This window comes from Suncus etruscus, chromosome 2 (assembly GCF_024139225.1).
Source record: "Suncus etruscus isolate mSunEtr1 chromosome 2, mSunEtr1.pri.cur, whole genome shotgun sequence".
Lineage (NCBI taxonomy): Eukaryota > Metazoa > Chordata > Mammalia > Eulipotyphla > Soricidae > Suncus > Suncus etruscus.
The window spans coordinates 150,904,228-150,919,906 of NC_064849.1; the positions used below are offsets into that span (position 1 = coordinate 150,904,228).

The window sequence follows — 15,679 nt, forward strand, 5'->3', positions numbered from 1 at the left end:
ATTGCTTATGAAAAAAGATATTGCTTATGAAAAATGACTACCTAATAGTTTTAGTTGATCAGGTAGCAAAATAATATACATATTATTCTTAATTTCATTAGATTGTGTGACTGGTCAGATTCGCAGAATCTGGATATAACAGGCAAGGCAGTTCTTCTTGAAATCTTTTGGTCAGGAAGTGAGACCTCTGGGCTTTTGACCAAACCACTAAATATGCTTTTGGAGTGGACTATATATTCTCACAAGGAAAAAAGCAAGTCTACTGATGTAAGTAGGATTACTATGAAAATGAATAAATTGACTATGAAAAATGACTGAGAATTATGTTCATTTCTCTTCCTTTATTTTTTAAATTATGGGTCGGAAGGTGAGATCTGTAGGCAACATTTTTTCCTTTTTAGTTTTACCTACTTTTTAGGAAAAAAGAACTTGGAAACTGGTTTCATCGTCTCGTATTAGGAATATCCTTGTAGTACTGAGGGGATTATTTGAGCATTACTGCTAAGATATAATAGTATTCATTTTAGAATTTTTAAATTTAATTTGCTTTATTTAAAGAGCATGTATGGGGCCGGAGAGATAGCATGGAGGTAAGGTGTTTGCGTTGCATGCAAAAGGACGGGGTGATTTGAATCCGGATATCCCATATAGTCCCCCAACCCTGCCAGGAGCAATTTCTGAGCATAGACCCAGGAGTAACCTCTGAGTGCTGCAGGGTGTGACCCAAAAAAAAAAAAAAGAGCTTGTATCACATTGATGACTTAGTTATGTATATACATCTGTTTTCAGATAAGTAGGAGAGAAATTATTTTTAAAAAGAAAAAAAAGAAGGCGAAGGTAAAAAAAAAAAGTACAGTAACATACAAATTTGTGAAACTTTTTGTGTCTCCAACTATGAGGTCATTGAGTCATTGCCAGAGGTTAAGTTCTTGTTGCTAGTTGACCTTTCTGTTACTTCATTTGCTTCTGAACATTAGGTGGAATCAGATACATGTTGACATCTAAATTGTATTCTTACCGGGATGACAGTATTATTAAACAAGAACAGGGTTGTCACATAGTTAGAATTGCGGCCACACAATTCAGGAATTTCAAGTACTATTGCCGATACTGCAGCTTTGTGGGGTGTGTTTTCGAATGCCAGGGCTCCTGGAGGTACAAAAAGGTGGAAGAAGGTACCCTCACTCACTCCAAAAAAACTTGTTGTGATATCAGTCAAAATACTAGCATGTCTGGAATTTGGATCGGATTAGAGTATCTGCAGAGAACCATCCAGGAGTGGTGAAGCAGAGCCAGTGGCTAAACAGTGATTGTAGATGAAGGGTGCATGGCTTCTGTTGGGCTGGGACTTGGCCAGCCCTGTCCATCTTTCAACTGTGTAGCTGGTATACCCATGATTTTTTCACAGCTTGGTTTACATTTCTTTCAAGAACAGAGTGAATCTACGAAGCTGGCCAGGTGCAGACATAGTGACTAAATGTGTGGTCATCCATTTTACAATATTTTTCACTTCTTGACATTTCAATTTAGTATGGCAAGAGGGGAATCCTAAATAGTGTTCAAGATATCCAAGGACCCACCAGCAATTCTCAGTCAACAAATTCACTATTTACTTCAAGGACCCAAGAATCCAGTGCTGTTCAATCTCTCTGGTACCAGGGATTCCCTGGGGCCATATTGGTGATGCTGGGGACATCCAAAATCACATCTAGAGTGTTTAGGTTGGATTATGTGCTAAATGCACTTACATCTTATCCCTAACTCTTGTACTTTTCTCAGGCCCCAACATTTTACTTCTTAACTAACCTGTGTTTAAAAAAAAAAAAAAACAAGTGAATTTGTATGATTTTTTTGTGTACCAGAAACAAAATATTTTGGTACTTTAAAAGCTGCCTTTCTATGGAGCCAGAGTGAGAGCACAGCTTGTAGAATGTCTACCTTCCATCCCCAACATCCCATATGGTTCCCTGAGTCCATCAGTAGTGATATCTGAGCCAGGAGTAACCCTGAGCACTGCCAGGTGCAGCTCAAAAACAAAAAGAAGGAAGGGAAGGAAAGGGAAGGGAGGGGAGGGGAGGGAAGGGAAGGGAAGCTTCCTTTCTAGATGTTACATTATTTCTTGAACTACTTATTTGTAAATTTTTCCTGTTACTGTTAATATAAAATTTTCCTGTTACTGTATATTATCTTATTCTAAATAAAGTTGGGTGTTTGTGTAGGGAATTAAATCACTGAAGATACTTTTAATGTCCTTTTGCTTGAGAATTCTGCTTTTGTTTTTCCTTAGTGTATTTTATAGATTCTGGTCGAGTTTTGAGATCTTTAATTTACTTTAAATTAATTTTTGTGAATGGTGTAAGATAAGATTTCAGTTTACTGATATTTTACATGTGGTTATCCAGTTTTACCAACACCATTTTTAGGAGAAACCTTCCTTGTTATATTTCATGTACATAGTTCCTTTGTTGTATATCAATTGTCCATAACTCTGAGTGTTTATCTCTTAGTCCTAATTCTGAACCATTGATTTGTTAGTTTCCATTGATTTGTTAGTTTCTCTTCTCTCATCTTTTTTTATTTTTAATAATTATTTTGGCTAATTTGGGAGTTTTTGGATTTCATACAAGTTTTTTGTTTGTTTTTGGGTAATACATGACCAATCAACCAGAGAATTCATTCTCTTCAGTGACCTATAGACCCCTCCCATGCATGGAAACTCAGTTCAGCAGACAAAATCTTTAGTTTTAATGATTAACTATAAACAAGTTGGCTATTTCTGCTTTTTATTATTCTCTTTTAGTATTTTTAGGCAATTATAGTTTATTTCCATAAATTACATTTAACATTTTTGTGGAAAAAATTTTGATTCATTCTTATTCTGACACTAAAGCACTATAGAGTCTAAACTTATTTAGTATTAGGGCCAGGGTTTTGTCTTTTATACTCTTTTTCTTGTGCTGCAAAAACTACAGAGTTTTGTATCTCTGGGCTCAGCAAATGTTCTTAAAGTCAACAAGCTTTAAGCAACCTAGGCTTTTATCTTCTAGATACTGATAGCAGTTCCTCATAAATTTTCAGAAGATGTTTGGCTTATTTTATTCAACATTTCTGGAGGCTTTATAGAGTAGGCTTTATCTGAATTATGTAGGCCACATTATTAGGAAGGAAAAGAACACAACTTTTTTTTTTTTTATTCTATTTAAAGTGTCTCTGAGACTTCCATTAAAAAAGAAAACTTCTTGGAACCAGAGATAGTACAGCAAGTAAAACAAGCTTGCATGCAACCTACCTGAGCTTGATCTCTGGCACCACAAATGAACCTCTGAGTCCTACTCCACCAGTGTCTCCAAATACATCAGATGTGTCCAAAACCCCAGAAATTCCTATGAATGTCTTATCTTTTAAATCTCTTAAAATTTCTAAATTATTTTGATGTGATTATTAATATCCAGAATCAAGTAATCCTATGTGTTACAAAACTCAAATATATGGGGCCACTCTTGTACATATATCTGGTTTAAAAAGAAAGATGATTAGTAAATATGTATGTAATTTGAAAATTAATTAAAAAGAAGTATCTGCATTTCATTGCCAGGTGAGGATAGTTTGTTTTTGTTTTTTAAATGAAATTTTTGGACCATACCTTCAATGCTCAGGAATTACTACTAATGGTGCTTAGGGGTCCATGTAAGATTCTGGAGATTGAATCCTGGTTAGATGCGTGCAAGGCAAATGCCCTACCTGCTGTACTATCACTCCAGCCTTAACCATAGTACTTTTAAGCTAAAGCTGACAGCATTTGTTATTTTGTATCTGTCTTTGTGCACATTTAAGAGGCTAGAATCATTAAAAATAGAAAAATTGGGGCTGGAGAGATAGCATGGAGGTAGGACGTTTGTCTTGCATGAAGAAAGAAGGCAGTTCGAATCCTAGGATCCCAAATGATCCCTCAAGCCTGCCAAGACCGATTTCTGAGAGTAGATCCAGGAGTAACCCCTGAGCACTGCCGGGTGTGACTCAAAAACCAAAAAAAGAAAAGAAAAGAAAAAGAAAAATATCACTCCATTAATGAACCTTTTATATCTATTTGTATAAATGAAATGGATCATTTATAACAAAATAATAAAAGTAACTTTTCCACAATTTTACTAGATCATAAAAGAATTACCACAGAAAAGTTGATTCAGAAAATACTGATGTAAATAGTAACAGTTTTATTCATATTTAGGTTGAAAGCTTTTGTTCAGCTTTATAAATAAAAGTAATGAGTGCAGTTGGAGAGATGACTACACTGAAAACTATCATAACAATGTGAATGAATGAGGGAAGTAGAAAGCCTGTCTCGAGTACAGGTGTGGAGGGGTGGGAGGAGGGAGATCTGGGAAATTGGTGGTGAGAATGTTGCACTGGTGAAGGGGGGTGTTCTTTACATGACTGTAATCATACAACTATAATCATGTTTGTAATCACGGTGTTTAAATAAAGATAATTATTTTAAAAAAGTGACATTTTTAAGCAAGCTGCAACAAATTGTAGAATTATTTGTTAAATGAGAACTGGTATGTGTGTGTATGTGTGTGTGTGTGTAAAAATATAAATGAGAAGTTTATAATTTCAGGAATTCCATACATGTTCACAGACATCATTTTCTGTACTCTAAAGCATTTGTTTCTTTATTTGCTGAGTTGAAGCATTCAACTTAAGTCATTGGCGAAACAGAAGTCCTCGGTTTATGCTAATATTGTCTTGTCATGATGTCAATTAGTAAGTATTGCAAAGTGTCACAATGGCAGTGAATTTCATAGTCCTTAATCTGAGAACGCTGTGGGCTTTCCTTGGCAAAGAGGTGAAGCGGCCTATGTCAAGGTTATGGAGAAGGTCCAATTGTGTGTGTGTGTGTGTGTGTGTGTGTGTGTGTGTGTGTGTGTGTGTATGTGTGTGTGTGTGTTTGGGGAGGTGTCGCACCTGGCAGTGCTCAGGGGTTATTCCTGGCTCCAGGCTCAGAAATTGCTCCTGGCAGGCACAGGGGACCTATGTGGGGTGCTGGGATTCGAACCGATGACCTCCTGCATGAAAGGCAAATACCTTACCTCTATGCTATCTCTCCGGCCCGCGAGAAGGTCCAATTTTTATCTAGTTGGTAAGTAGATCTAGTTTTCTTTGTGATGGCCTCAATACTACTTTTTCATTATAACCCTCTATTTCTAGGTAGTTATGGAAGGTAACTAGTAGTTAAAGATCAGGAAATTGAGGCTAATCACTGTTCTGTAGGGCAAAGCTTTCACTGGAGACGGTTTTACTTCAGCATACCAGATACGGTGTGTACAATTATATTTACATCTTTTTAAGTGGTGTTAGAGGAGTAGCGGTTTGTCATCTAGTGCGTAGGATGTCCTAACTATGCCAAATGGTCCAGATTCTAGTTTGTTCTACAATATTTCTACTAGTCAGTCACCGCAAATAGAACTATATTGACAGAATGTCTAATGCAAGACCTTAACATATTAGAAAGGAATTCTAAGGGAAATGGGTATCTTATATGTAAATTATGTCTATCTTTCATTTCTCTTTGAGAGGCTCCACAGCACTTTACATAGTGATGCTTCATGATTATTCCTGGCTTTGCACTCAGGAACTATTCCTGGCTGTGATCAGGAGATCATATGGACTGCAGGGCATCAAACCCGGGTTAGCTGTGTGCTGGATAGTACCTTACTGACCATATTAGATAGCTCAGGCCCCCGTATCTTTCAATTCTTCGTTAATTCTTAGTATATACATGTTCTGTTCTCTTTACTTTATTATACATTACAGTAATCTAAGAAAGCTGTTCTCTGTTCTTGTTTGTTTTTTTTTTCACTAATCTACTCTAAAACAAGTAAATACTAGAATTAGAATTGTTAAGTACCCTGTTGGATTGAGTAATTTATAGCACAGTATCATGGCTTTGTGGTGATGAATGTCATTGAATGTCATTGTTAGAGAGTAGTGTAAAATGATTCAGGAACCTGATTTGAAATTTTTTCCGCATTTATTTTTGTTTTGGTCCATACCCAGCAGTGCTCAGGGATTCTCTTTACTCAGGAATCACTTCTAGCAATCTTGAGATCATTTGAAGTGCGAGGAATGGGTCCATCACATGCCAGGCAAGTGCCCTACCCTCTCTACTGTCATTCCCCCCACACACACGTTTTTTTTTAATTGATGGAATTAGTAGTTCTGAAATCAAGCTTTGTAGACTTATTTTTTATTCCCTATTCAGAATCTTTGGAAAAGATATCTAAAGCGATTCTGATCTTCTGTGCCTTTGAAATGGCAATTTGAAAAATCAAAATTTACTGCTCCAGAGTAAGTTCTGAGCACCACAAGGTGTGACCCCCCCCCCTAACCCCCCAAAAATTACTTTCTTGAGTAGTATATTCCCTGATAATTATATAAATTATGTTAGACGTGCTATTCTGTACATGGACTTTACATGATCAGTTTGCTAGTTTAAATACAGTTTTCATTATTCTTTTGAATGTTCTAATTTGAGTAATAAAAAGTATGGGTTACCTTGTTCAGTGTGATTATTTTGACTTTATAAACAGTGAATGGAGTTGGCTTTTTGCAGATTTATTTTATATCTAAGACCCAATATTTAAGGAAGCAGTTCTGCTCAACTCCAATGATTGGATCCTAGTCTCATTTCTTACCAGGAGAGGTTTTGAAACTATTTCAGATGGGTGATACGGCCAGTTCTTCCACACAAAACAATTGCAAACTCTGAGCAATTTGAATTGAGGGTGGTGCTGACAACATTGTATAAATGCTAACAAGCCTGAAAAGGTTTCTGATTAGTTTTCTCCAGTCATATCAGGCAAAATGGTGGGTTCCTCCTCCTTCTATTCTCTCAACATTCTTCCATTCTCTCAGCCTCCAGCATTTTAATGTTCTAATCCTAAACCTTCCAGAACGCAACAAGCTTCCCTAGAATGTGATCCTGTGGAGATCCTGATTGGATTTTTCCCAGAACTCTTTTCATTAGACTTACATATTCACTGTTTGACTTTTTCCCCTTGATGGCACAATAAATCAGAAATAAAATTAATAAACAGGATAAATTTAAGCCTTGAAATTATTTTTTGGGGGGTCACACCTGGCAACACTCATGGGTTGCTCCTGGCTCTACACTCAGAAATTGCCCCTGGCAGGCTCGGGGGACCATATGGGATGTGGGGATTCGAACCAGCAACCTTCTGCATGCAAGGCAAACGCCTCACCCTCGTGTTATCTCTCTGACCCCGCCTTGAAATTATTTATCTGGAGCTTTTTACAATAAGAATGATGCCCTAATTAAGTACTCTATGCTTTGTCCTTATGGCAAGAGACATAAATTTTATATATAGTGAGAAGGTTCAAACTGCTAAGAGATTTCTCTGATTCCTAATTAGTATGATGGGAGAACACAACAGTCATAATTTTGGGATAGCATGAAATCTTCCACTGTCAATTTATTTTTTCATGCATTGAATATGTTTAAACCACAAGGATCAAAAATAAAGGAATTTCAATTAGTTTCACTGTCATTGGGGAAAATGTGTTTATATTTAAAGTAAAGGTGTTTAAAAATACTATTTTCACACCTCTTTATCTTTAAAGTAAACAATTTAGAAATTTAGAAAGTTTTTTTGTTTTTTTTTTTTTGTTTTTGGGCCACACCCATTTGATGCTCAGGGGTTACTCCTGGCTATGTGCTCAGAAATCGCCCCTGGCTTGGGGGGACCATATGGGACGCCGGGGGATCGAACCGTGGTCCTTCCTTGGCTAGCGCTTGCAAGGCAGACACCTTACCTCCAGCGCCACCTACCCGGCCCCAGAAATTTAGAAAGTTTATTCCCCAGGGTAAAATATATTATAAACTATACGTGTGTGTGTGTGTGTGTGTGTGTGTGTGTGTGTGTGTGTGTGTGTGTGTGAATTGTGTGTGTGTGTGTGTGAGAATTGGGGGGCACACCCAGCAGTGTGTGTGTATTTGTGTGTGTATGTGTGAGAATTGGGGGGCACACCCAGCAGTGTGTGTGTGTGAATTGGGGGGCACACCCAGCAGTGTGTAATGCTTACTTCTGGCTCTGTGCTCATTGATCTTTCCTGATGGGGTTTGAGGGACCATATGGATCCAACCCCCATTATCTGTCTTAAGCCAAGCACCCTACCTACTTAAATACTTTCACCAGTTTATATATTTCATATAGATATAGGAACTTAATGTTTATTACAAAAGAAAATAGAAGTGCATTTGTTTTTAAAACTCATATACATGTCAAAGTTAGTGTTACTGTATATAATTTTAGTGATAGTTTATGTAAGTTATTTAAATCAGTGATTCTGGGTATCACTCACATACCAGGCATAAACTCTACAACTCTTATCTCTAGCCCAAATCTGTTCATTTCTTCATACTAAAGAATAATTTTATTTGCTAAAAGTAATAGAAGGGCTTTTATGGGCATATTTTATGGATACAGAATTTACCACAGAAACCAGATGCTCATTATTTTAATAAAGTTTTCGCTTTAGTAGAATACTTGAAAACATTGGATCACAGGAATTTTTTTTTGTTTTTTTCAAAGTTTGTGATTAGAAGGACCAGACTACAGGGATTAAGGTTCTAGCCTTGCACAAAGTTGACACCTCCTGGATTATTGACAAGCACAGATGATCCTTGAATACTGCCAGGGGTTACCCTGAGCACAGGGCTAGGTATAGTCTTTGAATACTACTGCAGATGGCCCAAATTCTAAGCAGTAGTTTGTAATAAGATCTCCATATAGGTCCTTGGAAATATATGTATATGTGTGTGTTTGTGTTTTTATGTAAATTTGAGTGTAGTTATAGATCAGTGGTGGGAAGGACAAAGAAAGAGTGCTTTCTGGGATTATTAAGGATACCTTTGATGGTATACACTATACTTTGCTTCATTTTTTTGGTACTGGGACCAACTTGGCTGTGGGGCTTACTCCTGTTCCTATACTCAAGGCTCACTTCTGGGGTTTCTCAGGGTACCATATATGTGGTACTAGTGCTGAGGTGTGACAAAAGTTGGCTGGTTGGCAAGTTGAAGGTAAGGCAAGTATCTTATCCCCTGTGTGATCTATCTGGCCCCTTTTTAAAAAGCCAAGTTTTGCTGCAACCATAATTCAGAATCCTGATAGAAATTATTTTTTTATGTTTTTCATCTTAATATTAGGTCTTCAAACATGAACTAGCTTACTTACTGACTGGCATTCTTGGAGCAGCAATAGATTATTGGATCTTCCTTGGTCTAAAGATGGGTAGAAATGTTATGCGACACATGTCTGATGATTTAGGAAGTTATGTTTCCCTTTCATGCGATGGTAAGTGTGTCTGTGTTATACTTCTGTATTTCTAATAATCATTGTAGAAATTAATGTTTCCTTTAACATATGTTCCCTTTGAAGCTTTTCTTAAAATTATTGTTTTGTTTATATGTTTATACATGTATTCATATATAGAAAATATAATGAGCAAGGTAAGAATTATTCATGGGATCAATGGCATAATTTAGTGTGGTAGAGCATTTACTCTGCAGAGGTGAGGGACTGGGTTCAATGCCTGGTACCATAAAAATAGAAGCCTTAGGGGCCGGGTAGGTGGCGCTGGAGGTAAGGTGTCTGCCTTGCAAGCGCTAGCCACGGAAGGACCGCGGTTCGATCCCCCGGCGTCCCATATGGTCCCCCCAAGCCAGGGGCGATTTCTGAGCACATAGCCAGGAGTAACCCCTGAGCGTCAAACGGGTGTGGCCCAAAAACCAAAAAAAAAAAAAAAAAATAGAAGCCTTAATAAAAATTACCAAGGATTATTATTTACATACAAATAATTATTGTTAAATTGTTTAATTTGTTATTATATACCAAAGCATTTTGATACAAAGTTTATACCTTATATGATTTTAAATCCTTACATTCCACTAAACTGTATGAGCTTTCTTACAAATATATTGCTTTTTATTTAAAAAGTTGTTTCAATTATTTTATAAAAATCAAAGACAATGAAAAATGACCAGCTAACTTATATTTAAAGTAATCTATGGAAGAACAGATTTCAGAATTTGCTTTTACTCTTCATTGTAGAGAGATTTTTCTTTTAACATATGGTATTTTAGAATTTCAAATGGTGGTAAATATTTTCAATGCTTTTTTTAAAAGATGAAATCAGGAACTGGAGAGATAGCTGGTAGGGCATATGTCTTGTATGCACCTGACCTGGGATTGATCCCTGCCATCCCATATGGTCCCCGAACTGCCTCCAGGAGTAATTCCTGAGTGCAGAGCCAGTCATTGACCCCTGAGCTTTTCAGGACATAAAAAAAAAAGTACATAAATAAAAAAAATTAAATAAGTTTATCAGTATCAGATAAAGAATTCAGAAAAAAGAATTAGTACTAGTCATAAATAGTCAAGAGCCATTCCAATAAAATATAAAATCCAATTTACCAAAAAATATAATAGTAAATTTTAGAATTAGAAATTAAAAATTGGTAGACCAGAGAGGACAAATGAAAACAATCAATTAGGGTTTTTTGACATTCTGTATTAAACTTAAGATAAAACAAGTGCTACTAAATTCAATAAAGATATATACTTTTAAACATTTAAGCTCAATAGAAAGCATTGTCTATTGCTAATCTTATCTGTGCCTTATAAACAGTTTCTATGGACTCCTTTCATGAATATTCCTTTCATGAATGGTATTAAAAAATGATATTCAGGGGGCCAGAGGGTAGGTGGAGCCTTGCACATGGCCATCCTGGCCTTAATCCCTGACACCCCATATGGTCTTCTGAGTTCTGCTAGGAGTGATCCCTGAGTGATCCCAGGAGTAATTCCAGAGCATTGCCAGGTGTAGCCCAAAAACAAAAACAAAAAAAGAAATTGATTGAATCAAAATACTTAAATTATTAGTCACTTGTGTTAACTTGGATTTTATTACTGGTTAAAATATTTCCCATATATTTCATTCCTGTTCTTATGTGTACTGTGTATACTAAATTCCTTAAGTGAATGTTTTAAACCAGGTGAATTTTCATTGTGTTGCTTTCAAATATAAAAGATGATTTTTATATGCTTAAAAATATTTTATGCTTTCTTCATACCCACTGTTCTATCTCTTCATCCCAGAAAATGTCTTGTTAGCTTTTAACTTTTTGAAAATAAGGCAGAAAATATTTTAGGAAGTAAGTATTTTAGAAGAAAAGTATTATTTTGTTATATGTGTTTCAATGCATCTTGTTTTTATGTGAAAGGTTCTTGAGTATGTTGCCAGTCCACCTTAATACTTAGAGAGATTCTGGAATAGGAATCCAGGTTATAACAGGGTTCAGGATTAATTCCATGATGCCCTGGTACAAAAAGAAGTCTCTTTTCATACTACTAAAGTTAGATTTTTATCTAAAGCATTTTTATTCCCTTTCTTCCCACTCCCCTTTCCTTTTCATTGAACGGAGGGGTGATTACTGTTCCTTTTGTGCAGTAGCTGTCCTTTGTTGCATGACTTTAACATTTCTTAGCTCAAATTCAATCTTTCTTCAGAACCTTATCATTTCTTTCCCACCAGTTCTGCTAAGTAGATTTTTTTTCTTTCATTTTAGAAAAAGATTTCTGACATTATTTTCTAGCATGAGAACTAAACACTCATCTAAAAAGATTCCATTTTCATTCTATAATGAAACTCTTTAAATTGGGAACCCAGGATTGGATTAACAGTGATTTTATACACATATCTATCTGTGTTGCTTTTAGTACGGTTTGGCCATCTTGAAGGAAATATATCCTAAGAATAGCCAGTCACATGAAATAATGAGCTTTGAATTACTTGTATTCTTACGTCAGCTTCATTGCTATCTTTACTCATAATCTAAATTGCTCCTCATTTTAGAGGAAGTCATTGTCATTCAGAGTTAACTACTAGTTATACATGATGAATTCAAATCCAACAAGTTTGAACTGACTGACTTAAACTAAAATGTAAAATTTCTCTATCATAATAATAGGATGGTACCTGTTGATAGACTGAATGCTAACTTTGTTCCTTAGGATCTATATTTAAGCACAATATTTAAAATGCTAATTGATACCTTATGTAAACCTGTTTGAAATTGTTTAACCTTTTCTTGTCCTTCCAAAGACACACATATAATTTCTTTGATTAGGTTTCAAATAGGCCGTTTTTATAAAAGTTGACATTTTACTAAATTTGATTAAAAATATCTTTAGAATTTTTTCCTAGTACCACAACTTTATTGTTAACTTTTGTCAAGAGCCAAAAACTAAGCTTAATGGGCCAGAGTGGTGGTACAGTGTTTAGGGTATTTGTATTTACATGCAGTTTCTATCCCCAGCATTTTCTATTCCAAGCCCAGGAGTGAGAGCCAGGACTAAGTAATCCCGGAGTACAGCTGACCATGGTCTAGAAACAACAGCAGCAGCAGCATCATAACTGATCTTTAAGAGAATGGTGGCATAACATATATGTACAATAATACTCTTACTGGTAGCTGAAGAACCATTTCTTTTTCCATGAACAGTGCCTCCTTTAAAATGTTTTTAATTATTTACATTTATAGCTCACCTGTTCCTCTATTCTTTCCCCATGTTATTAATACAGATGCTGTAATTAGGTTATTATATGATTTTCTAGTTGCTATGGATCCATCCTTATCATATATGGTCATTTTAGTATTTAATAAAATTCATCCTGATTCATATATAATTTTAGCATAGAAAAGTTCTCTCTTTTTGGATGAGAGAACATTACTAGCTCAATGCTCAGGATCACTCCTGGAGGGCTTGGGGGACCATATGGGGCTTCAGGGCTGCTCACCCTCAAGGCAAACACCATACCCGCTTTATTATTGTTTCAACTCTAAAATCCATTCCTTTCATCAGATGTCACTCATATAGATAGATCATTTCTACATAGATGTTATTTTATATTTCTGAAATTTTAAACAAAATTTCCAAATACCCCTTTTTATTATATTTTAAGATAAAGTGATCTGAAAAAATTTTAATGCGTAAGTGAAGTTCTTACTATATTTATTTAAATTGTTTGCAAAGTACCAGATAGTTAATTTATTTGACCTCTTAAGCTCTACAGATTACTTACTCAACTCCACTGTAATGAGAAAGCAGCCAGTGTATGTTCCCTGAAAAGTTTATTTGTAAAATAAACAGTAAATTTAGCTTCCAAAATTTTTAGAATATTTTCTTCCGTTTTCTGTGGGGAAATTAAAAATATCAAAACTTATTATAATGTTTTTTATATCTTTAGATGACATTATAAAAAAGGTTCCTTTGCCCTACTCAAGTTATCTTATCACTTTTTATTTTTTTAGACATTTACTTACTTTTTTATATCTCCTTTTCATAATAAGGAGATTCCTGCTATAAATTTCTCTCTAATCCCTCTCCATGCTTCATCACTCTTTTGTAAATGTTTATGATTTTTACCAATTGTCTGAGACAGTTTCTGTTTCCTTCAGTTATTCAATAAGTTTTTATTGGCATTCTGCCAGCTTAAACACCATAATACAGCAGAGAAGTAAAGCATGGACCTGGAATTTTGTTTTTTGAATTTTTAGTGGAAAAGACAGACTACTGCAGTCAATGTACATACTGTACTTGAATGGCTAAAATTTTAAAGACAAGTGCTGTGTTGAGATGGATGAACTTACTGTTTATTGAGTAGTGATGATCGAGCTTGAGAATATGCAGTTTGGCAGAGTCTGGGAAGAGTCTTACAATTACAAAATGCAAAAATAATACTAAAATTCTGAGATAGGTAATGCTGGGTCCATTTGAGATCTTATGATGCCTATCAAACAGCAAAAGAGCAACCAAAATCTGGGGAGAGAGTAGAAGAAATTAAGGCAATTGGCCTTGTATGTGGCCACTCACAGTTGGATTCCCTAAGGCCACATATGATTTTCTGAGCTTCTCCAGAAGTCAATCCTAAGCACAGAGCCAGGATAGTCCTTGAGCACCACTGGTTTTGTGCCCACCCCGTTTTTTACTATCCCCACCCTCAACTGAAGAGTGGCCAGAAAACACTATATATAGTGGAAGAGGTGCTTGAATAGAAACTTGTAATCATATAGAAAGTTTTGAACCATTTTTAATAAGAGAGTGGAGTAACCTGCTTTGTTTAGTCTTTAAAAATTGTTTTGGTTTAGTTTTTAGGTTTTTTTTGTTTTGTTCTTGGTTTTGTTTTTATTTTGGGGCCACATCTGGCAGCGCTCAGGGGTTACTCCTGGCTCTGAGCTCAGAAATCACTCCTGGCAGGCACAGGGGTCCATATGGAATACCAAGATTTGAACCACCATCCATCCTGGATCGGCTGCATGAAAGGCATGCGCCCTACCATTGTGCTATCTCTCTGGCCCCTGGTTTAGTTATTTTTTTAATTATTGCTGTCTGTGAAATCACTTATTTTTTAGTTTCTCTATCAAATACCAAGTGTTTTTTTAAGTGTTTATAAATGAGTATTCTTACAACCTTGAGAACTACAAAAATGATCCTGCCCTTAATGCTTTTAGAGTTATGGACAAAGTTTATTGTATTCTCAATAATTTATCATTTATTATTTTTCTTGCTTTTCTTTTTTTTCTCTTGCTTTTCTTAGTTGATAATGTTCATCCATTATAGTTTGTATTTTGTATTTATTAAAACATATCAAATGTTCTTTTTATGTATCTAAATTAGTTTGAAATACTAAATCAACTAAATACTGATCATTGCAAATAAAATATACCTATACTCATTTAAATTTCAAGTAAAGGGGTTAAGGGACTTATGGCTGACCCTGGCCTCAGCTCTGCACATGATATCTTAATCTACTAAACACTCCCAGAAGTGATCGTAGAGTATAGAGACAGGAGTAAGTCATGAATACCAGCAGGCGTGGCAGCCTCCTCATCCCCCAATTCTCAAAGAATCTAAGAGCAAGGACCAACGAAATAGTTCAGGTAGTAGGCCAATGCTTATTAGTTTGTACAGACAAAGCCCTTAATTTGATTTCCAGTTTGATTTGCCCCCTGAGGATCTCAGAAAACAACCAGGTGACCCTGGTCTACCACTTTGGGCCTGTGAAGTACCACTAGGATAGATTTTTATAACCATAAGCAGTAATTAAAAGTTACTCTCTTCACTCATATAAGTTCATCATAACGCTATTTACAATAGCCAAAATCTGGGCCCAGAGAGATAGAACAGTGGCATTTGCCTTGCAAGCAAGATCCAGGACCTAAGGTGGTTGGTTCGAATCTCGGTGTCCCATATGGTCCCCCATGTGCCTGCCAGGAGCTATTTCTGAGCAGACAGCCAGGAGTAACCCGTGAGAACCGCCGGGTGTGGCCCAAAAACAAAAACGAACAAAAAAAAAAAACCCAAAAACAATAGCCAAAATCTGGAAACAACCCAGGTACCACCAAAAGATGAGTGGCTAAAGAAACTGGCATAACTACACAATGGAATATTACACAACCATTAGGAAAAATGAAGTCATGAAATTTGCTTGTGCATGGATGGATATGGAGAAATTTGCTGAAGGGAGAGATAGAAATAGAATAATCTCACTGATTTATGGAATATAAGAAAAAGAAGAGATAGTATAGTAGTAA

At 35.9% G+C, this 15,679-nt stretch overlaps 1 protein-coding gene across 1 annotated transcript in view; it reads left to right on the forward strand.

Annotated features, from left to right (window-relative positions):
- Positions 1 to 15,679, forward strand: part of SLF1 (SMC5-SMC6 complex localization factor 1) — a 71,604-nt gene that overhangs the window by 43,167 nt on the left and 12,758 nt on the right. Inside the window, exons 14-15 of the mRNA XM_049769114.1 lie at positions 102 to 267; positions 9,230 to 9,377. Of these exons, the coding sequence (XP_049625071.1) occupies positions 102 to 267; positions 9,230 to 9,377 (314 nt within the window). The remainder of the gene's footprint in view (positions 1 to 101; positions 268 to 9,229; positions 9,378 to 15,679) is intronic.